General features: G+C 48.7%; 1 protein-coding gene across 3 annotated transcripts in view; it reads left to right on the forward strand.

Annotated features, from left to right (window-relative positions):
* FDFT1 (farnesyl-diphosphate farnesyltransferase 1) overlaps window positions 1–11,209 on the forward strand; it is a 29,881-nt gene extending 18,672 nt beyond the window's left edge. For all 3 annotated transcript variants that reach the window (XM_063915106.1, XM_063915107.1, XM_063915105.1), the window contains 6 exons: window positions 4,527–4,710; window positions 5,533–5,661; window positions 5,928–6,119; window positions 6,515–6,691; window positions 7,200–7,352; window positions 9,728–11,209. In XM_063915106.1, coding sequence (XP_063771176.1) covers window positions 4,527–4,710; window positions 5,533–5,661; window positions 5,928–6,119; window positions 6,515–6,691; window positions 7,200–7,352; window positions 9,728–9,940 — 1,048 coding nt within the window. In that variant the 3' untranslated portion in view covers window positions 9,941–11,209. The remainder of the gene's footprint in view (window positions 1–4,526; window positions 4,711–5,532; window positions 5,662–5,927; window positions 6,120–6,514; window positions 6,692–7,199; window positions 7,353–9,727) is intronic.
* The last annotated feature ends 12,247 nt before the right edge of the window (window positions 11,210–23,456 follow it).

The raw sequence follows: 23,456 nt of genomic DNA on the forward strand, positions 1-23,456 counted from the left end.
ACTCGTCTCCAGTTTCTTCATAAAGGGGTGTCAGCGTTTTCACCTGAAACAACCTGTTGTGGTGCCTGCGGCTACTAGGGACTTGGAGGACTCCAAGTTACTAGACGTGGTCAGGGCCCTAAAAATATATATATATATTTATATATATATAGTTAGGACGGCTGGAGTCAGAAAGTCTGACTTGCTGTTTATATTGTATACACCCAACAAGCTGGGTGCTCATGCTTCTAAGCAGTCTATTGCACGCTGGATTTGTAGTACAATTCAGCTTGCACGTTCTGTGGCAGGCCTGCCACAGCCGAAATATGTAGATGCCCATTCCACAAGGAAGGTGGGCTCATCCTGGGCGGCTGCCCGAGGAGTCTCGGCATTACAACTTTGCCGAGCAGCTACGTGGTCAGGGGAGAACACGTTTGTAAAATTTTACAAATTTTGATACTCTGGCTAAGGAGGACCTGGAGTTCTCTCATTCGGTGCTGCAGAGTCATCCGCACTCTCCCGCCCGTTTGGGAGCTTTGGTATAATCCCCATGGTCCTGACGGAGTCCCCAGCATCCACTAGGACGTTAGAGAAAATAAGAATTTACTTACCGATAATTCTATTTCTCGTAGTCCGTAGTGGATGCTGGGCGCCCATCCCAAGTGCGGATTGTCTGCAATGCTTGTACATAGTTATTGTTACAAAAATCGGGTTATTACTATTGTTGTGAGCCATCTTTTCGGAGGCTACTTCGTTTTGTTATCATACTGTTAACTGGGTTCAGATCACAAGTTGTACGGTGTGATTGGTGTGGCTGGTATGAGTCTTACCCGGGATTCAAGATCCTTCCTTATTGTGTACGCTCGTCCGGGCACAGTACCTAACTGAGGCTTGGAGGAGGGTCATAGGGGGAGGAGCCAGTGCACACCATGTGACCTAAAAGCTTTTTTAGATGTGCCCTGTCTCCTGCGGAGCCCGCTATTCCCCATGGTCCTGACGGAGTCCCCAGCATCCACTACGGACTACGAGAAATAGAATTATCGGTAAGTAAATTCTTATTTTTGGCTGTCTGAGAGTCATTAGCTCATTTTATCGTTTCCAGTGTCTCTATTCACTCTGTACTTTTCAGCCATGTCTTTATCTCTCCATTGCCTTGTAATACAACCCAGCTATGCTGTGTTTTCTGCATTGGATACAAAGGTGTTTTGTAGTGTAACAAACATGGCCTAGAATGTCCGATAAGGAAACTACAGTGAAAATGGGACAACCAGTTGCTGGGGCGGTGGATGGGACTTGGACATACAGGGGTGTATTCAGTACCTGTCGGGTCCTTTCTGCCGGAAAGGATCCGACAGGTTAGTATTCAAATGAGCAGTCTGATTTGGCCATTCACGACAACTGTCGCACACAGCCGCTCCCCCATGCTGTCCCCTCCGTGCTGCCGCTCCTCCGGCCGCCTCACCCGCTGCTCCTCCGGCCGCCTCACCCGTCTCATCTCCACGGTTCCGACAATATGCCTAATTCAGACCTGATCGTAGCAGCAAATTTGTTAGCATTTGGGCAAAACCATGTGCACTGCAGGGGGGGCAGATGTAACATGTGCAGAGAGAGTTAGATTTGGGTGGGGTGTGTTCAAACTGAAATCTAAATTGCAGTGTAAAAATAAAGCAGCCAGTATTTACCCTGCACAGAAACAATATAACCCACCCATGTGCGATTTTGGCTAAGTGTCAATTTTAACTATCTCTTCTATAGAGACAGTCAAAATTGACTTGCCTGCACAGTCTATCTATTCTTGCGATGCTGACCGCGCATCGAATCGGGATCGCAGGGTGACTTTCACCTTGCGATCTGCACTAACTTTTCTTACGATTTTGACTATATAGTCAAAATCGTAAGAAAAAAATCTCACCGTGTGTTCACATCATTACTCTCTCTGCACATATTATCTGTCCCCCTGCAGTGCACATGGTTTTGCCCAACATTTGCTAACAAATTTGCTGCTGCGATCAACTCTGAATTACCCCCAATGTCAATCCGACTTGGCGGAATATCCACGTGTTGGCGGAATATCCACGTGTTTTCCGACAAGTCGGGAATTCCCGACTTGTCTGGGGGAAAAAACAGCCAGCATTGAATAGGTCGGAACCCCTTCCAACCTAAACAGCTGCCGTCTTTCCGACACTTATTGAATACACCCCACAGTCTTCCTATTCTAGGCTATTTTCCTGGTTCTGTACGCAGCAGAACTCTGTTCTCTCAGAGCCGTGTTAGTTTAGGCGCTCAGCCAGCGATTTAGAAACCTTTTCTGTAGTAGGCTGTATGTACTTACTGTAGCAGGAGTCAGGTCTTGTCAGAGTGCTGTGGTCAGTACGTTAGTGATGAGACGCACGTATGGCCTCACTACTGTGACCGCGCCCCAAAATCCTATACATTACACAGGGAAGATCACACTTGGGACATAAGTGAATAATGTACCCAACTCTCCCCGCCCTCTTAGTGTACTGTGAGCTTCATCTATGCACCCATTGTTTTACAATACTCATTAATTGCCACTGTAAAGGGGGGTACTCACGGAGCGATATTCTAAGCAATCTGACTAGATTGCTTAGAATATAAGCCTGATCGCTCCGTGGCCCTCATTCCGAGTTGTTCGCTCGCAAGCTGTTTTTAGCAGCTTTGCACATGCTAAGCCGCCGCCTACTGGGAGTGAATCTTAGCATAGTAGATTTGCGAACGAAAGATTAGCAGATTTGCGAATAGACACTTCTTAGCAGTTTCTGAGTAGCTCCAGACTTACTCGGCATCTGCGATCAGTTCAGTCAGTTTCGTCCCTGGTTTGACGTCACAAACACACCCAGCGTTCGTCCAGACACTCCCCCGTTTCTCCAGCCACTCCCGCGTTTTTCCCAGAAACGGAAGTGTTTTTTCGCACACACCCATAAAACTGCCAGTTTCCGCCCAGAAACACCCACTTCCTGTCAATCACACTACGATCACCAGAACGAAGAAAAAACCTCGTAATGCCGTGAGTAAAATACCTAACTTAATAGCAAATTTACTTGGCGCAGTCGCACTGCGGACATTGCACATGCGCATTAGCGACTAATCACTCCGTTGCGAAAAAAAAATAACGAGCGATCAACTCAGAATGACCACCCGTGTGTACCCCTTACAGCGATAGCGATGCGCAGCCCCGCACATCGCTATCGCTGCTGCTAGATTGGCCTGCAGCGCAGGCCAATCTAGCGGGTCGCTCACTTTACCCGCTGGGTGAAATGAGCGGCCCCCCGTCTCCCCTCGCACGCTCAGCACAGATCGCACTGTGCTGAGCGGCGGGAGAGATGTGTGCTGAGCGGTTCGCTCAGCACACATCTCTCCCCGCATCGGCCCGTCTATATGGGCCTTAACTCATCAATACCACACCAGCCAGTGTTGCACAGAGCTGGACTTTCTCCATCTAGAATGCAGTGTAAGCCGAGGTCTTGTTGTGGGAGGTTACTACACGTGCTCTATCCATGCATAAAGGTTGCTGTAATAAGCCGTGAAAAAAATGGAGAAGTTGCCCATAGCAACCAATAAGCTTTGAGGTAGCATTTATTGGGCAATATTCAATTGTTTAGAGCTCCAGCAGATGGCGCCTGACAAAGCTATTCAATTGCTGCTCCATTTGGGAGCGATCAGCTTCTTGCGCCAGCATTCAGCTCTGACCCCCCTTCCCCCCCCAGGGGTGGCAACGGTGCCTTATGGGCACAATGAAAGAACAACTGAATATAGCCCCACAATCTGTCACTTTAGATGGGAGATCGAGTCTGTAAGCTGATTGGTTGCAGTGGGTAAAGTATTCACTGGTCCACTTCTCCACTCTCTTTACTGATTGGTATATCAACCCCCGGACTAGTCCCCATTGTCTGCCTGTTATGGGTGTTGGATAATGGTGGGGAGCTGGCTGCAGCCACTGCTGGAACCTGGGTTCCGGTATAAAAGATAGTGTCTAGTTAGACAGTCAATAGATAGACACCATATGTTAGACAGACATTAGGTCGACAGGGTCAAAAGGTCGACATGAAAAAGGTCGACAGATCAAAATGGTCAACATGGAAAAAGGTAGACACCGTGATTTTTGTGGTTTGTGTGGATAGTTTTGTCATCTGGGACCCCCAATTGTAGAAAGGCATACCCTCGCGGGTCTCGCTTCACTCGCCACAAGGATTATAACCAACTCTATGCCGGCATGGATAGAGAAAGTATGAAATAGTCCAAAAACATTTTACATAAAAAAACAAAAAAACACTTGTCTGTCCTTTTTTATGTTGACCCTCTCGACCTAATGTCTGTCTAACATATGGTGTCTATCTATCAAACTGATGCCTGGAACGGTTCCGGTATAAAAGATAGATAGTGTCTAGTTACAGTCAATAGATAGACACCATATGTTAGACAGACATTAGGTCAAAAGGTCTAGTTGTCCTGTTTGTCTGACACCAGGACTGTTATCCGTTGTGGGCACTGAGATGAGCGGCCGCTCTTTGTGTGTGGTTCTGTAGGCACGCCGTCTGTATCTTCTACCTGGTCCTGCGAGCTCTGGATACTGTGGAGGACGATATGACGATCAGTCTGGAGACTAAGATCCCCATGTTGCATAACTTTCACACCTTCCTGTACCAGGCGGACTGGAGGTTCACCGAGAGCAAGGAGAAGGACCGTCAGGTGCTGGAGGACTTCCCCACGGTATGTAGGGACAATCTGCGGATTAGTCAATGTAAATATAGCCTGTGGCCTTTATATGGAGGTAGGCCCCGGAATACAACACTGCTCCCAGTCGCTGCTCATGTCGCCTTGATTAACTGAGATGTTCCATGTCTAAAGCGCGACTGTCTCTTACAGACCATATTAATTTGCCCAATAAAAGTGTATGACCTAGACAGCTTAGAGACCCTCAGGGCTTGGGTGGATAATGGGCCTAATTCAGACCTGATCGGTGCTGTGCGTTTTCGCACAGCAGCTGATCAGGTCTGAACTGCGCCGGCGCCGCAGTATGCCAGACAGCCGACGGCTGTCTAAGCCCTGCGATTGCCTCTGCCTGTTTGACAAGCAGAAGCGGTTGCTGGGTGGGCCGGTGGCGTTTGGCCGCCGTTTTAGGGGGCGCGGACCTGGCAACGCAGGTGTGCCCGGACTGTGTGGAGGGCGGGCAGCTGCATGACGTCACACGCAGGCGCTGCGACCCTCACAGTGACTGGTAGCTCCCTGCCAGCGTGCAGGAGTTGCACTGGTGGTGAGCTACTCTTCAATTACAAAGAATGGCGGCGATGGTTGCGGTAGGGCTTGACACGCGGGGCGGACGCATGTCAGGGAAGCTGATCATAGATGTGCTCAATTTAGCACATCTACGATCAGGTCTGAATTAGGCCCAATGTGTCATAGACACAAGCCAGAGCCACGTACTGGGGTCTTATGTCGCTAGGGACCCACCAGATTGGCTTCTGCTGTACTGTTCCTGCCTCTCTCCAGTCTTCCCGGAAATGCTAATGTTTCTTTACTTACTGGCTGTAGATCTCGCTGGAGTTTAGGAACCTGGCGGTGGTCTACCAGCAAGTGATAGCCGACATCTGCCACAAGATGGGAGTGGGCATGGCCGAGTTCTTGGAGAAGCAAGTGGAATCTCTACTGGAGTGGGATAAGGTAAGACCAGGTTGTCTATTATAAGTGACCATCCTTCATTACTCGCTGGACCCGAGTGTGATCAACTTACTTTCTAAATCCGCCTATGGCTCTCAAGCGGTTGTGGTACTATAAGGCACAGCATGCCTGACACTCTGGTTTGTGCTAGAAGCTGGCAGAGCATTCCAGTAGCCGCAGGAGAGCCGCACGGTTACTCAGCCTGTTGTACAGAAACTATTGATCGTCCTCACTATTAATACCTGGATTGTTCTGTCTTGGTTGCTCAGTACTGTCACTACGTGGCCGGTCTGGTGGGGATCGGTCTGTCCCGTCTGTTTTCCGCCTCGGAGCTGGAAGATGCCATCGTTGGTGAGGATACGCGGCTCTCCAATTCCATGGGTCTCTTCCTGCAGAAAACCAACATCATCCGTGACTATCTGGAGGACCAGCTGGAAGGCAGAGAGTTCTGGCCTAAAGAGGCAAGTATTCCCCCGTGCCCAGTACTGGCAGCCTGGCACAGGCTCTGTGGTAGCTAATGGAGCCGTGCATTGTGCATGTATAATCGTGCTGCTCAACATATATAAAATCTGCAAGTCTGTTGCAATAATCCGTAATATAGCATGTCAGCGGAACCTGCCTTGTAGCCGCAGCCTTTCTGTGTACCAGCCGCAGCTGCTCATTGGCTGATCCAGCACTCATGAGAGTGCAGCCTATCCAGTCTCGGGCAGGAGGCACGTTGTGATGTCACTAGTGTAGCGTTAGAGCCGGGCACCAGCAGGCTGTCTGTCGTGGGATTCAGTGACATTAAATGTAGCGTTTACCGCTAGTAATATATTCTGAATAAGCGCCAATTCCATTCCTTTCTGCACATCAGGTGTGGAGCAAATACGGCAAAAAGCTGTCCGACTTAGCCAAGCCGGAGAACATCGTGCCAGCAGTGCAGTGTCTCAACGAGCTGATCACAAACACTCTGCACCACGTTCCTGACGTTCTGCTTTACCTGTCCCGGCTACGGAACCAGAGCGTGTTCAACTTCTGCGCTATCCCACAGGTGAGCGGGTTGGATTACACTGGCCTGATTGGGCATGTGGGGTTATGGGCCAAGACCAACGTCTGTTCCTACACTGGCCCGTGCTTGGATGTGAGATTAATTCACTGTTAGTAATGTTCCAGGTCTTCCTCACACTATCGTTCAGACTTACTCCATCCACCACTAATGTTAATCTGAGCTCCTGCAGGGTTACATACGTGTGTCACACATGTAGCAGGTATTTCATTCCTAAGCACATCAGACCGATATTGCACAAATCTGATCTTCTCATAGTATCGTCCTGTATGTTGTGTAGGTAAAGATGTACCGGGCCTTGGAGAGAGATAAAATACCAGCCAATCAGCTTGTAACTGTCATCTTACAGACTGCTTGAAAAACAAGACCGGAGCTCATTGGCTGGTACTTTGTCGCACTCCAAGGCTTGATTCATCTCCCCCAGAATTTGCTTGCTAGAACCGTAAGGAACGATACCTCCTACCATCATTGTAATAATTGTTTCTCTGACCAGGTTATGGCCATCGCTACACTGGCCGCCTGTTACAACAACAACCAGGTGTTCAAGGGAGTGGTGAAGATCCGCAAGGGCCAGGCGGTGACGCTGATGATAGACGCCACGAATATACAGGCTGTGCGAGCCATCATGTATCAGTATATTGAAGAGGTAATGAACCCTTATACCGTATATAACTTATTGGTGGGACTTCCCTGATACTGAAGAAAATTGGGTGCTGCCAATTGCAACCAATGGGATGCTTCCTTTAATTTTCTAAACGGTCCTATTGAAATGCTTGTTAGATTGTGGTTACCGCTACCTGTATGTTTGTTCACTCCATCCCTCCCCCACCCCATCTTCTCCTCCCTCAATGTATTGGAGGTAATAAGGGGTTATGTTGTGACTAGAAGGGACTGAAATTATTATGGAAACGCAGTGATTGTATAAAAATATATAGGAAGGAGATCTGATTACCGAAGACTAAAGCTGAAACAATGGATCGAGAGACGAGACCCTCATGTCATAGCATGAAAAATGTACCCTACTGATATTGAGCCGCTAAGTGACAAAATAGGAAGTTACAGATCCAAAACAATAAATTATCCACCGAGGTGTTCTTAGATCTAGATACACCATTTGATGGATTCTATCATGGCTGGGTCAGAACCACAGGATTGGAAGGACACGGTTGTGTTCCCAGTCTGGAACAAAGGGGGTCATTTCGACCTGATCACTTGCTGCAGTTTATCGCAGCGATCGGGTCAGAACTGCGCATGCCGGATGGCCGAACGATCGCCTCTGCCTGATTGACAGCAGAGGCGGTCGCTGGGCGGCACATCAGTGCTTGGCCGGACCGTGCGGGGGGGCCGCAGCGACTGCGTGACGTTACATGCAGCCGCTGCGACCAGAGGCAGCGACTAGCAACTCCCGGTCAGCCGCAGGAGCTGCGCTGGCCGGGAGTTACTCAACAAGTACAAAAGCATCGCCACTGTGCGATGCGTTTGTACTTGTGTGTGTGTGTGGGGGGGGGGGGGGGGGGGCGGCGGCGAACAGACATGCGGGGCGGGCTAGCCCTGTGCTGGGCGTCCTCCCGCATGTCTGGGAACATGATCAACTCGGAATCACCCCCGAAGTGAGAACCAGGGGATTATCAGGGGTGCAGTAATCAACGGGTATTGATCTGAAATGCATTGTAGATAATGAGCGTCCTCATGGAGGACCAGTCATGGAAGAGGTCTTCTTGTTGGTACAAATAATTATTGTGATGTATTTGGATTTTGCTAAAGCATTTCACAATCTCCTGGTACATACTGTAGGATGAGAGCACCAGGTCCAGAGCAGTGGCCCTCGAGTACCCCCAACGGTAAGCGGTTAAAATACCGCCAGTCAGGATCCCGGCAGTCACAATACCAACGCCGTAATCCCGACAGGCTGAATGGTGCCGCTAAAACACCGGCGACACAGGCTATTCTCCCTCTGTGGATGTTCTTGACACCCATGGAGGGAGAATATAACCTGTGGCGAGCCCGCACAGGGCTTTCTACCGTTCGCCCCGCTGCCGACATTCTGGCGGACGGGATCCCGCTGTTGGCATCCCGTCCAGTCGGTAAATGATATGTATCACCAGACACCACACCACACCCCCTCCCTTTACCCAACAGGTCATATTTTCAGGACTTCTCTATGTGGAAGCAGGTGCAATAATTAGTGACCCAGCAATTTAGTTGAACTCGCCTGTGCCTGATTAAAGAAATCCAGAAAACATGAGCAGCTGGGGGTAACTTGAGGACTGGAGTTGATAACCCTTGGTCTAGAGCAGGAGCAGAGCCCTCCAACTGTTGTTGAACTACACATACCAGCATGCCTTGCTACAGTTTTGCAATTTGGCCATGCTAAAACTGTTGCAGGGCATGCTGGGATGTGTAGTTCCACAACAGCTGGAGGGCCGAAGGTTATCCATCCCTGGTCTAGAGCAGGAGTTTTCAACCTGTTGCCCTCCAGCTGTCGTGGAACTACACATCCCAGCATGCCCTGCTACCGTTTTGAGGCAGGGCATGCTGGGATGTGTAGTTCTGCAGCAGCTGGAAGGCCACAGGTTGAAGACCCATGGTCTAAAGGAAGAGATCTGTACATAGTAGGTAAAAGGTATTTATGCAGAGGGTATTTATAAATGAAACCTATGGGTGTGGGTAACTTATTAGTCGTGTCCCTCGAGGATCAGTCCTTAGGTCCTGCCCTCTATAATTCATTGTCTGGTAAATGCGCTATAATGTTATGTCTCTATATTTGCTGGTCACTAAGCTTTGTCGGGTTACCAATGCGGAACTGGAGAGAAACTTGGTACAGTGTGCTCTATCCTTTAGCTGCAGAAGGCATTATGGAGGTGACCAATCCAGGGAATTCGTCAGATTGCTGTTTTCGTGCCCAGAAGTTTTTACTATGTATTAAAAAAACTTTAATATATTATTATTATTATTATTATTATTATTATTATTATTATTATTATTATTATTAAAAAAAAATTTTTTGCCATCTTCTTTCAGATCTACCAAAAAATCCCCCTGACAGACCCCTCCTCCGGGCGGACACAGAACATTGTTTCCACGGTCAGGAAGCTGAGTCTGTCCAATGGCCCCCTGGTGTCCCGACACAATTTCTCCCCCATTTACTTGTCATGCGCCATGTTGTTGGCAGCCCTGAGCTGGCAGTACCTGAGCACGGTCCAGGCCTCAGAGGAGGTGCACAGTGGCCAGTGAGCCGGACAGGCCTCTTCCCAGTCGTCACCCTCATCCGTACAGCTCTCCGTGTGTTGGTCATCAGTGTGTCCTTGTTCTAGGAGGATTCTGGGTCTTGACCTTTCCTGAGGACACTGATTCAGCCAACCTCATAACACATCAGGAACTGCTTGACTATAACTGGCCAATCATCTCCATGAGGACGCCTCATCTTGGGAGGGTCATGTAAAATAGATTGTTTCTAAGACTTTTTGGTTTGTTTATTAGAAGTATTCATAACAGAACTACAGCCCCGTCGGTGTAAAATGGAACCGCAACCCACGGGCCGTATATGCTGGGACTTGTAGTTCCACAGCCCTGCAATCCACTGTCCTAAAATGTATCCAACTTACACTTCAAAGGAACACTTACAGACACAAACTGTCTCCTATAATCTGAATGGTGGAAGTCACAATTTGAATATTTGGTCCTTATGAACGTTTACATTGAAGTCCTGCATAGGTGGTACCTTAATTCCATCATGAGCTCCTCTGACGTGACCAGTGGGCTGCTTATTGTACCACGTAAGGCCACGTACTGTTTCAATGACCACACGTTAAAGTGAATTTCAGCCTTGGCTTAAATGAGCGTTTATCCTGTACATGCTATCCTACAGCGGTTTTCAGATACACTGCTTTATCTTGGTCTTCCTCCAGCGGTTTCTCTTCCTATAGTAATGGGTGATCGCGCTCTGATCTCTCAGTAGCTTCGAGATCTCCATACATTACAGGAAATGCATGGAAGGATCGCAGATGAAACCGCTTCTGTAGAGATAGTTGCAGGAGGGCATGTATAAGGCAGCAATAAGTTGGGTTGGGGGGGGAGAACCCCTGCAAAAGTGTCCTGCGTATACCGTATAATTTCTGATTATTTTTTTTTGCAACCGGTCTGTCTTGTTTTCCTCTTTTTAAAGTGTAAAAAAAAAAAAAAAGCTGAAAGATTGTTGTAAGTAAATCTGAAAATCTCCATTCTTATCCACCTGCTAAACCATTGTATTCTGCCTTTATTACGGGGGGGAAAAAGGTATTCTGTGGCCGGAGTGAGACCAGCATTAACCCTTCTACTGCTGGACATTTGTGTCTGGTAGCCAGCGGGCTCCGTTCTCTGGCCACGTGCCCCATCTCATTGCAGGAATAGTTATATCTGCGCTGTACTTTTCTAGGCGGCAGTGTTGGGAATGGTCTGTATTGTGACATTGTTATACAATGTGTTTTTAATTTTTATTAAATAAAATTATAAAGTTGATTTGGATTATTGCCTCCTATATTTTTTTTATTTTTTTAAGCATCATTAACTAAACATGTGGCCCCTCCTACCCCCATTAATATGCTAACTAACCAAAGTGTTGATGTGCTGTAATGAAGGCAGGTCCCCCCAGGGCTGTGCACATTATTGCAGCCGGCATTTGATGTTCTATAGAAGATCGTATTTGGGGAAGGATGTGTGTCGGGGAAGTCTCGTCATGCTAGTCACCACGAACTGGGCCGACAGGAAGCCGGCAAGGTCAATGTTTTAACTACTGCACATCTGTCCCAGTGGTTACCATGTGGAGACGCAGATTGAATTTGGACACAGGGAGTGTGGACATTCCTGGGACCCTGACCGTCAATGTCCGCAGGGGTCCCAGTTGCGCTCGCCCTCCTGACGGCGTTCTGGCGGTCAGGGTCCCGGCGTTGGTATGCTGACCGCCAGGATCGCATACCATACACCTGGGAGGTAATAGGGGGTGGCTAATCAGACGCAGCTGTGTCACCTGTTGGTGCACGTTTCGATGGTGCTTCTAAATCAGGGGTAGCCAACCCTGGTCCTCGGGAGCTACCAACAGTGCACGTTTTCCAGGTCTCCTCACAGAATCACAAGTTAAGTAATTAGCTCCATCTGTGGAACTTTAAAAATGTGTCAGTTGGTAATGACTGCACCTGTGCACCTGCCAGGTGAGCTGGAAAACGTGAACGGTTGATGGCTCTCGAGGACCAGGGTTGGCTACCACTGTTCTAAATACACACTGAGACAGAAGGGCACTACTGCAAGGAGGGCATCTCCGTTACGTGTACTGCCCATGGTGAGATACAGTATTTAACAGCGTTTTTGGCTGCAAGGGTTTTAGACTGTTGTGGAGAGTGTCTTTTTGTTCTAAAATGGAGCCCGACAGTATGGGTTGTCTTACCTCTACCTTTTCTATCTCAACAGCAGTTACTGTCTAGTCCAAACTGTGGCCCTCCAGCTGTTGTGAAACTACATATCCCAGCATGCCCTGACACAGTTTTGCTGTCAGAGAATGCTAAAGCTGTGTCAGGGCATGCTGGGATGTGTAGTTTCTCAACAGCTGGAGGGCCGCAGTTTGGACATGCCTGGTCTAGTCGCACTACATCTCCCAGCATGCTCCTCCCTGGGATGTCCTGCTTTGCTAGCTCTGTGAAATTAACACACCTCTAGTCATGTTTTAAAAGGGAACAGTGGCTGGGAGGAGGGGTATGCCAGTTTTCCAAAATCCTGTGCTGCTGTAAGATGTGTGTGTTTGGCAGTTTCAGATAAATGAGAGACAGGAGCTCTTTATGCAAGCAGATCCCAGGCAGCAGGTATTATGAAGGCGCTGGGAGATCCGCTGGGGTATCCCTGTAAGCTGCAGACGACAGGATATAGTTGCTGGGACTCCACCATGTTGGTGAAGTGCAGTGGTAGAGTGGCTGGGACCCTGAAGAGTTTTCTGGAACTGTTTACCTGGCTGGTGGCATTTTTACATTAGCTTTCAATAAATGTGTGATTATAAGGCACCTTCTCATCTGTGTGTGCGCTGTGTTTAAGGCGGTCCGAGAATAAAAGTGGGCTTATGTCCTAAATCCGGTACCGTCACATAAGCCACAAAGGAAACATTGACATTGAAAGTGGCTAGTTATAATTACAGATAATTGTTTTCTCTAAAAACGCTCCACGGCAGCCATTACAATGGGTAGCTTCCATTCTGAGGTAGGTCGAGACAGCTGGATGGTATATAATGGACCTCCTCCTCTTCCCGAGTCTTTAACTGACGTTCCAAGCTGTTTCAGGAAAATGTCACCTTCCCTCTTCAGTCCACCTTGGCTGCCATTACAAAGGAAAATACCCAATCAATACAATCAGGAGGGCTACACTAAGCCATATTTGCTGCCTAATCACACATTGGGAGATGTGCACAGCCCCACACTAAACTGAAAGTCCAGCGATGGTACCATAGCTGTATGATAATGGCTAGAGAAAGCATGGATAGATCCTTCCTGATGCCTTGCAAAGCCTGTCACTGAAGACTGAGTCCTTTTTGTCCAAGAAGATGCCATCGCTTGAGTTGTTATTTCTCCAACTGTATGTCCATATTCATTGTATGCCTGTAATATAACTTCCCTGATCCATCAGGAAGTGGCTTCCACATGGTTAGAACATGGCCAAAGTTCTGAAACCCCTTTTAAATTGCAAACCACTGGCGAATGTAGTTTCTTCACTTTCTCATCCAACGACCAATGGGAAGAAGAATGGTAACCCAGCCTCCTGGTTGGTATGAATTGTAGATGCCCAAAAAAAAGTTGGATTTGTTCTTGGGACTTTATCCTGACAGATATTTAAAAGGGTTCCTCACACCATAGTGCCTATAACTCCCCACCCTTTCTTCCATCAGGAACACTACAGTCTATGTCCTCCATCTCTGATAAACTCCTGCATTGGTTTACCCGGCCATCCTTCATTAAGCACTAGACTGAGATCCCACAGAGCTACAATGGATCTAATCGAGGGAGAGTCCTCTTCATGGCTGGTCAATTCTGAGACCAATTTGATCTCCATAAAACACTTGATATGGATACTTTGAGTGTGGAGAAGACAAGATTTTTACCGACTCCATCCTGCAGAACATCTGTGATGTGTGTTCCGGTGGCCTTAGGGGGGGGATTTATTTTGGATTCATTACATAATACATTTCTTTCTAACAAATATTAATTTGAAGAGCAGTTCTTGTTTGGTTTCCCTGCAATCGGCTATAGCCGTGCGTACATTTGGGCAGAATACCGTACCCAGATGCAATACCTCTGAAGGAAGAGGCCGCGGTTCATCCAGAAGCATCTTCCAACCTCATGAGAACTACGGATGCTATGTCTAAAACAGAAGGCTACTCAGATGGTATGCAGTTACAATGTTGACATTTCATCAGTGCCGACCTGCTGAACATTAGAACCATATTGTCATGGTCCTTGACCTAATATAAAGTCCCCTTTATCACTTCTTCCTCATTTTGTCTGATCTTACAGCATGTAAGAGCTGAGAGTGAACATAGGAAAGACATAAACCAGCTGATTGTGCGTCTGCTCCTCCTAATTCTGGAACTTTGTCATTCATGTTTGTTGCCATAATGTCCACTCGTCGAAGGCCAAATTTCCTTTGAGATCATTCTCGGCTTCTGCGTTCTTGCCTGCAACATGGAATGCTGAAAGTGACTCTAGGTTTCTTTCCATCGTATGAAGATGAATGTTTTTCTCTAATGTCCTAAGTGGATGCTGGGAACTCCGTAAGGACCATGGGGAATAGCGGCTCCGCAGGAGACTGGGCACAACTAAAGAAAGCTTTAGGACTACCTGGTGTGCACTGGTTCCTCCCTCTATGACCCTCCTCCAGACCTCAGTTAGAATTTTGTGCCCGACCGAGCTGGATGCACACTAGGGGCTCTCCTGAGCTCTTAGAAAGAGAGTAATATTTAGGTTTTTTATTTTCAGTGAGATCTGCTGGCAATAGACTCACTGCTACGAGGGACCTAGGGGAGAGAAGCGAACCTACCTGCTTGCAGCTAGCTTGGGCTTCTAGGCTACTGGACACCATTAGCTCCAGAGGAATCGAACACGGGCCCAGCCTCGGTCGTCCGGTCCCAGAGCCGCGCCGCTGTCCCCCTAGCAGAGCCAGGAGCAAGAAGACGTTCCTGGAAATCGGCGGCAGAAGACTTCGGTCTTCATTAAGGTAGCGCACAGCACTGCAGCTGTGCGCCATTGCTCCCACAGCACACCACACACTCCGGTCACTGATGGGTGCTGGGGGGGGGGGGGGGGCGCCCTGGGCTGCAATATAAGTACCTTACTTGGCAAATTAACACATAATATAGCCTTTAAGACTATATATGTGTAAAATCCCCTGCCATAACTGTATAAAAAAAGCGGGAGAAGCCTGCCGGAAAAGGGGCGGGGCTATCTCCCTCAGCACACTGGCGCCATTTTCCCTCACAGCTCCGCTGGAAGGATCGCTCCCCAGACTCTCCCCTGCAGTTCCAGACTACATAGGGTAAAATAGAGAGGGGGGGCACTAAATTTAGGCGCAATCTGTGTTATATAAGCAGCTATAAGGGGTAAAATCACTGTGTAGTGTGTATCCCTGTTTTATATAGCGCTCTGGTGTGTGCTGGCATACTCCCTCGCTGTCTCCCCAAAGGGCTTTGTGGGGTCCTGTCCTCAGTCAGAGCATTCCCTGTGTGTGTGCCCGGTGTGTCGGTACGGCTGTGTCGACATGTTTGATGAGGAGGCTTATGTGGAGGCGGAGCAGGTGCCGATAAATGTGATGTCACCCCCTGCGGGGTCGACACCTGAGTGGATGGATATGTGGAAGGAATTACGCGACAGTGTCAACTCCTTACATAAAAGGTTTGACGACATATCAGATGTGGGACAGCCGGCTTCTCAGCCCGTGCCTGCCCAGACGTCTCAAAAGCCATCAGGGGCTCTAAAACGCCCGCTACCTCAGATGGCAGACACAGATGTCGACACAGATACTGACTCCAGTGTCGACGATGATGAGACTAGTGTACATTCCAATAGAGCCACACGTTACATGATTACGGCAATGAAAAATGTGTTGCACATTTCTGATATTACCCCAGGTACCACAAAAAAGGGTGTTATGTTTGGGGAGAAAAAACTACCAGTGGTTTTTCCCCCTTCTGATGAATTAAATGAAGTGTGTGAAGAAGCGTGGGCTTCCCCCGATAAGAAACTAGTAATTTCTAAAAAGTTACTAATGGCGTACCCTTTCCCGCCAGAGGATAGGTCACGTTGGGAGACATCCCCTAGGGTAGATAAAGCGCTCACACGCCTGTCAAAGAAGGTGGCACTACCGTCTCCGGACACGGCCGCCCTAAAGGAGCCTGCTGATAGGAAGCAGGAGGCTATCCTGAAGTCTGTTTATACACACTCAGGTATTATACTGAGACCAGCTATTGCTTCAGCATGGATGTGCAGTGCTGCAGCTGCGTGGTCAGATTCCCTGTCAGAAAATATTGATACCTTAGACAGGGACACTATATTGCTAACCATAGAGCATATTAAAGACGCAGTCTTATACATGAGAGATGCACAGAGGGATATTTGCCGGCTGGCATCTAAAATAAGTGCAATGTCCATTTCTGCCAGGAGGGGTTTATGGACTCGGCAGTGGACAGGGGATGCAGATTCTAAAAGGCACATGGAAGTTTTGCCTTACAAGGGTGAGGAGTTGTTTGGGGATGGTCTCTCGGACCTCGTTTCCACAGCGACAGCTGGGAAGTCAGCATTTTTACCCCATGTTCCCTCACAGCCAAAGAAAGCACCGTATTATCAGGTACAGTCCTTTCGGCCCCAGAAAGGCAAGCGGGTTAAAGGCGCGTCCTTTCTGCCCAGAGGCAGAGGTAGAGGAAAAAAGCTGCAGCATACAGCCAGTTCCCAGGAAAAAAAGCCCTCCCCCGCTTCCTCTAAGTCCACCGCATGACGCTGGGGCTCCACAGGCGGAGCCAGGTACGGTGGGGGCCCGTCTCAAGAACTTCAGCGACCAGTGGGCTCGCTCACGGGTGGATCCCTGGATTCTACAAGTAGTATCTCAGGGGTACAAGCTGGAATTCGAGACGTCTCCCCCTCGCCGTTTCCTCAAATCTGCCTTGCCATCAGCTCCCCCGGACAGGGAGGCAGTGCTGGAGGCAATTCACAAGCTGTATTCGCAGCAGGTGATAGTCAAGGTACCCCTCCTTCAACAAGGAAGGGGTTACTATTCCACAATGTTTGTGGTACCGAAACCGGACGGTTTGGTGAGACCCATTTTAAATTTGAAATCCTTGAACACCTATATAAAAAGGTTCAAGTTCAAGATGGAATCGCTCAGGGCGGTTATTTTAAGCCTGGAGGAAGGGGATTACATGGTATCACTGGACATCAAGGATGCTTACCTACATGTCCCCATTTACCTTCCTCACCAGGAGTACCTCAGATTTGTGGTACAGGACTGTCATTACCAATTCCAGACGTTGCCGTTTGGTCTGTCCACGGCACCGAGGGTATTTACCAAGGTAATGGCCGAAATGATGGTACTCCTTCGAAAAAAGGGAGTTTTAATTATCCCATACTTGGACGATCTCCTTATAAAGGCGAGGTCCAGGGAGCAGTTGTTGGTCGGGGTAGCACTATCTCGGGAGGTGCTACAACAGCACGGTTGGATTCTGAATATTCCAAAGTCACAGCTGGTTCCTACGACACGTCTACTGTTTCTGGGGATGGTTCTGGACACAGACCAGAAAAGGGTGTTTCTCCCGGAGGAGAAAGCCAAGGAGTTGTCGTCTCTAGTCAGAGATCTCCTGAAACCAAAACAGGTCTCGGTGCATCACTGCACGCGAGTCCTGGGAAAAAATAAGAATTTACTTACCGATAATTCTATTTCTCATAGTCCGTAGTGGATGCTGGGACTCCGTCAGGACCATGGGGAATAGCGGGCTCCGCAGGAGACAGGGCACATCTAAATAAAGCTTTTAGGATCACATGGTGCGTACTGGCTCCTCCCCCTATGACCCTCCTCCAAGCCTCAGTTAGGTACTGTGCCCGGACGAGCGTACACAATAAGGAAGGATCTTGAATCCCGGGTAAGACTCATACCAGCCACACCAATCACACCGTACAACTTGTGATCTGAACCCAGTTAACAGTATGATAACAAAAAACGAAGTAGCCTCTGAAAAGATGGCTCACAACAATAGTAATAACCCGATCTTTGTAACAATAACTATGTACAAGTATTGCAGACAATCCGCACTTGGGATGGGCGCCCAGCATCCACTACGGACTATGAGAAATAGAATTATCGGTAAGTAAATTCTTATTTTCTCTAACGTCCTAGTGGATGCTGGGACTCCGTCAGGACCATGGGGATTATACCAAAGCTCCCAAACGGGCGGGAGAGTGCGGATGACTCTGCAGCACCGAATGAGAGAACTCCAGGTCCTCCTTAGCCAGAGTATCAAATTTGTAAAATTTTACAAACGTGTTCTCCCCTGACCACGTAGCTGCTCGGCAAAGTTGTAATGCCGAGACCCCTCGGGCAGCCGCCCAAGATGAGCCCACTTTCCTTGTGGAGTGGGCCTTTACAGATTTAGGCTGTGGCAGGCCTGCCACAGAATGTGCAAGTTGGATTGTGCTACAGATCCAACGTGCAATCGTCTGTTTAGACGCAGGAGCACCCATCTTGTTGGGTGCATACAATATAAACAACGAGTCAGATTTTCTGACTCCAGCTGTCCTTGAAATATATATTTTTAATGCTCTGACAACGTCCAGTAACTTGGAGTCCTCCAAGTCGCTAGTAGCCGCAGGCACCACAATAGGCTGGTTCAAGTGAAAAGCCGAAACCACCTTAGGGAGAAAATGAGGACGTGTCCGCAGTTCTGCCCTGTCCGAATGGAAAATCAGATATGGGCTTTTGTATGATAAAGCCGCCAACTCTGAAACTCTCCTGGCTGAAGCCAGGGCCAATAGCATGGTTACCTTCCATGTAAGGTATTTTAAATCTACCGATTTTAGAGGCTCAAACCAATGAGATTTGAGAAAATTCAAAACTACGTTCAAATCCCACGGTGCCACTGGAGGCACTATTGGGGGTTGTATATGTAGTACACCTTTGACAAAAGTTTGTACTTCAGGCACTGATGCCAATTCCTTCTGGAAGAAGATTGATAAGGCCGAAATTTGAACTTTAATGGACCCCAATTTTAGGCCCATAGACAATCCTGCTTGCAGGAAATGTAAGAATCGACCCAATTGAAATTCTTCCGTTGGAGCCTTCTTGGCCTCACACCACGCAACATATTTTCGCCAAATGCGGTGATAATGTTGTACAGTCACTTCCTTTCTAGCCTTAATCAAGGTAGGAATAACTTCCTCTGGAATGCCCTTTTCTTTTAGAATCCGGCGTTCAACCGCCATGCCGTCAAACGCAGACGCGGTAAGTCTTGGAACATACAAGGTCCCTGCTGAAGCAGATCCCTTCTTAGAGGTAGAGGCCATGGATCCTCCGTGAGCATCTCTTGAAGTTCCGGATACCAAGTTCTTCTTGGCCAGTCCGGAGCCACCAGTATTGTTCTTACTCCTCTTTTCCGTATAATTCTCAGTACCTTTGGTATGAGAGGCAGAGGAGGGAACACATACACTGACTGGTACACCCACGGTGTTACCAGAGCGTCCACAGCTATTGCCTGAGGGTCTCTTGACCTGGCGCAATATCTGTCCAATTTTTTGTTGAGGCGAGACGCCATCATGTCCACCTTTGGTCTTTCCCAACGGTTCACAATCATGTGGAAGACTTCTGGATGAAGTCCCCACTCTCCCGGGTGAAGGTCGTGTCTGCTGAGGAAGTCTGCTTCCCAGTTGTCCACTCCCGGGATGAACACTGCTGACAGTGCTATGACATGATTCTCCGCCCAGCGCAGAATCCTTGCAGCTTCTGTCATTGCTCTTCTGCTTCTCGTGCCGCCTTGTCGGTTTACGTGGGCGACTGCCGTGATGTTGTCCGACTGGATCAACACCGGCTGACCCTGAAGCAGCGATTTTGCCAGGCTTAGAGCATTGTAGATCGCTCTTAGCTCCAGTATATTTATGTGAAGGGACGTCTCCAGGTTTGACCACACGCCCTGGAAGTTTCTTCCCTGTGTGACTGCTCCCCAGCCTCGTAGGCTGGCATCCGTAGTCACCAGGACCCAGTCCTGTATGCCGAATCTGCGGCCCTCTAACAGATGGGCACTCTGCAACCACCACAGGAGAGACAACCTTGTTCTTGGTGACAGTGTTATCCGCTGATGCATGTGCAGATGCGATCCGGACCATTTGTCCAGCAGATCCCACTGAAATGTCCGTGCATGGAATCTGCCGAATGGAATCGCTTCGTAAGAAGCCACCATCTTTCCCAGGACTCTTGTGCATTGATGTACTGACACAGTTCCTGGTTTTAGGAGGTTCCTGACAAGTTCGGATAACTCCCTTGCTTTCTCCTCCGGGAGAAACACCTTTTTCTGAACCGTGTCCAGAATCATTCCCAGGAACAGCAGACGAGTTGTCGGGGTCAATTGAGATTTTGGAAGATTCAGAATCCACCCGTGTTGCTGAAGCACTACCTGGGTTAGTGCTACACCGACTTCCAGCTGTTCTCTGGACTTTGCCCTTATCAGGAGATCGTCCAAGTAAGGGATAATTAATACGCCTTTTCTTCGTAGAAGAACCATCATTTCGGTCATTACCTTGGTAAAGACCCGAGGGGCCGTGGACAAACCAAACGGCAGCGTTTGAAACTGATAATGACAGTCTTGTATCACGAACCTGAGATACCCTTGGTGTGAGGGGTAAATTGGGACATGCAGATAAGCATCCTTTATGTCCAGGGACACCATGAAGTCCCCTTCTTCCAGATTCGCTATCACTGCTCTGAGTGACTCCATCTTGAACTTGAATTTCTGTATGTACAGGTTCAAGGATTTCAGGTTTAGAATAGGTCTTACCGAACCGTCCGGCTTCGGTACCACAAATAGTGTGGAATAATACCCCTTTCCCTGTTGTAGGAGGGGTACCTTGACTATCACCTGCTGAGAATACAGCTTGTGAATGGCTTCCAAAACCGACGTCCTTTCTGAGGGAGACGTTGGTAAAGCAGACTTTAGGAACCGGCGAGGGGGAGACCTTTCGAACTCCAACATGTAACCCTGAGATATTATCTGCAGGATCCACGGGTCCACTTGTGAGCGAGCCCACTGATTGCTGAAAATCTTGAGTCGACCCCCCACCGCTCCTGAGTCCGCTTGTAAAGCCCCAGCGTCATGCTGATGGCTTTGTAGAACCCGGGGCGGGCTTCTGGTCCTGGGCAGGGGCTGCTTGCTGCCCTCTCTTACCCTTTCCTCTGCCTCGCGGCAGATAAGACTGTCCTTTTGGTCGCTTGTTTTTATAGGAGCGAAAGGACTGCGGCTGAAAAGACGGTGTCTTTTTCTGTTGGGAGGGGGTCTGAGGTAAAAAAGTGGATTTGCCGGCAGTTGCCGTGGCCACCAGGTCCGAAAGACCGACCCCAAATAATTCCTCTCCTTTATATGGCAATACTTCCATATGCCTTTTGGAATCCGCATCACCTGACCACTGTCGCGTCCATAAACTTCTTCTGGCAGATATGGACATCGCGCTTACTCTTGATGCTAGAGTACAAATATCCCTCTGAGCATCTCGCATATAAAGAAAAGCATCCTTTAATTGCTCTAGAGTCAATAAAATACTGTCCCTATCCAGGGTATCAATATTTTCAGTCAGAGAATCCAACCACACTACCCCAGCACTGCACATCCCGGCTGAGGCTACTGCCGGTCGCAGTATAACACCAGTATGTGTGTATATACTCTTCAGTGTAGTTTCCAGCCTCCTATCTGCTGGATCCTTGAGGGCGGCCGTATCAGGAGACGGCAACGCCACTTGCTTTGATAAACGTGTGAGCGCCTTATCCACCCTAGGGGGTGTTTCCCAGCGCGCCCTAACCTCTGGTGGGAAAGGGTATAATGCCAATAACTTCTTGGAAATTAGCAGTTTTCTATCTGGGTTAACCCACGCTTCGTCACACACGTCATTCAATTCCTCTGATTCTGGAAAAGCTACAGGTAGTTTTTTTACCCCCCACATAATACCCCTTTTTGAGGTACCAGCAGTATCAGAGATCTGCAAAGCCTCCTTCATTGCCGTGATCATATAACGTGTGGCCCTATTGGAAAATACGTTTGTTTCTTCACCGTCGACACTAGATTATCTGTGTTGGTACCCGTGTCGACTGACTGAGGTAAGGGACGTTTTACAGCCCCTGACGGTGTCTGAGACGCCTGAGCCGGTACTAACTGGTTTTCCGGCCGTCTCATTTCGTCAACTGACTTTTGTAATGTGCTAACATTATCACGTAATTCCATAACTAAAGCCATCCATTCCGGTGTCGACTCCCTAGGGGGTGACATCACCATTACCGGCAATTGCTCTGCCTCCACACCAACATCGTCCTCATACATGTCGACACACACGTACCGACACACAGCAGCCACACAGGGAATGCTCTAATCGAAGACAGGACCCTCTTAGCCCTTTGGGGAGACAGAGGGAGAGTTTGCCAGCACACACCAAAAGCGCTATAAATGTATATAAACAACCCTAGAAGGTGTTGTTTTTGATATAAGCGCTTTTAATATATCAATATCGCCAAATTATGCCCCCCTTCTCTTTGTTACCCTGTTTCTGTAGTGCAGTGCAGGGGAGAGTCCTGGGAGCCTTCCTCACCAGCGGAGCTGAGCAGGAAAATGGCGCTGAGTGCTGAGGAGAATAAGCTCCGCCCCTTTTTCGGCGGGCTTTTCTCCCGGGTTTTAAGAAAACTGGCCTGGGTTAAATACATACATATAGCCTTAATGGCTATATGTGATGTATTTATTTTGCCACTAAAGGTATTTAATATTGCTGCCCAGGGCGCCCCCAGCAGCGCCCTGCACCCTCCGTGACTGAATCAGTGAGACGTGTAGCAACAATGGCGCACAGCTGCAGTGCTGTGCGCTACCTTCATGAAGACTGAGGAGTCTTCTGCCGCCTGCTTTCCGGACCTCCGTCTTCAGCGTCTGTAAGGGGGATCGGCGGCGCGGCTCCGGGACGAACCCCAGGAGGACCTGTGTTCCGACTCCCTCTGGAGCTAAGTGTCCAGTAGCCTAAGACTCCAATCCATCCTGCACGCAGGTGAGTTGGAAATCTCTCCCCTAAGTCCCTCGATGCAGTGATCCTGTTGCCAGCAGGATTCACTGAGATTTAAACCTAAAAAAACTTTTTCTAAGCAGCTCTTTAGGAGAGCCACCTAGATTGCACCCTTCTCGGACGGGCACAAAAACCTAACTGAGGCTTGGAGGAGGGTCATAGGGGGAGGAGCCAGTACGCACCATGTGATCCTAAAAGCTTTATTTAGATGTGCCCTGTCTCCTGCGGAGCCCGCTATTCCCCATGGTCCTGACGGAGTCCCAGCATCCACTAGGACGTTAGAGAAATGGTAGCTTCCTACGAAGCAATTCCATTCGGCAGGTTCCATGCAAGAATCTTTCAGTGGGATCTGTTGGACAAGTGGTCCGGATCCCATCTTCAGATGCATCGGCTGATAACCCTGTCTCCAAGGACCAGGGTGTCTCTGCTGTGGTGGCTGCAGAGTGCTCATCTTCTAG

Source organism: Pseudophryne corroboree, chromosome 4 (assembly GCF_028390025.1).
Source record: "Pseudophryne corroboree isolate aPseCor3 chromosome 4, aPseCor3.hap2, whole genome shotgun sequence".
Lineage (NCBI taxonomy): Eukaryota > Metazoa > Chordata > Amphibia > Anura > Myobatrachidae > Pseudophryne > Pseudophryne corroboree.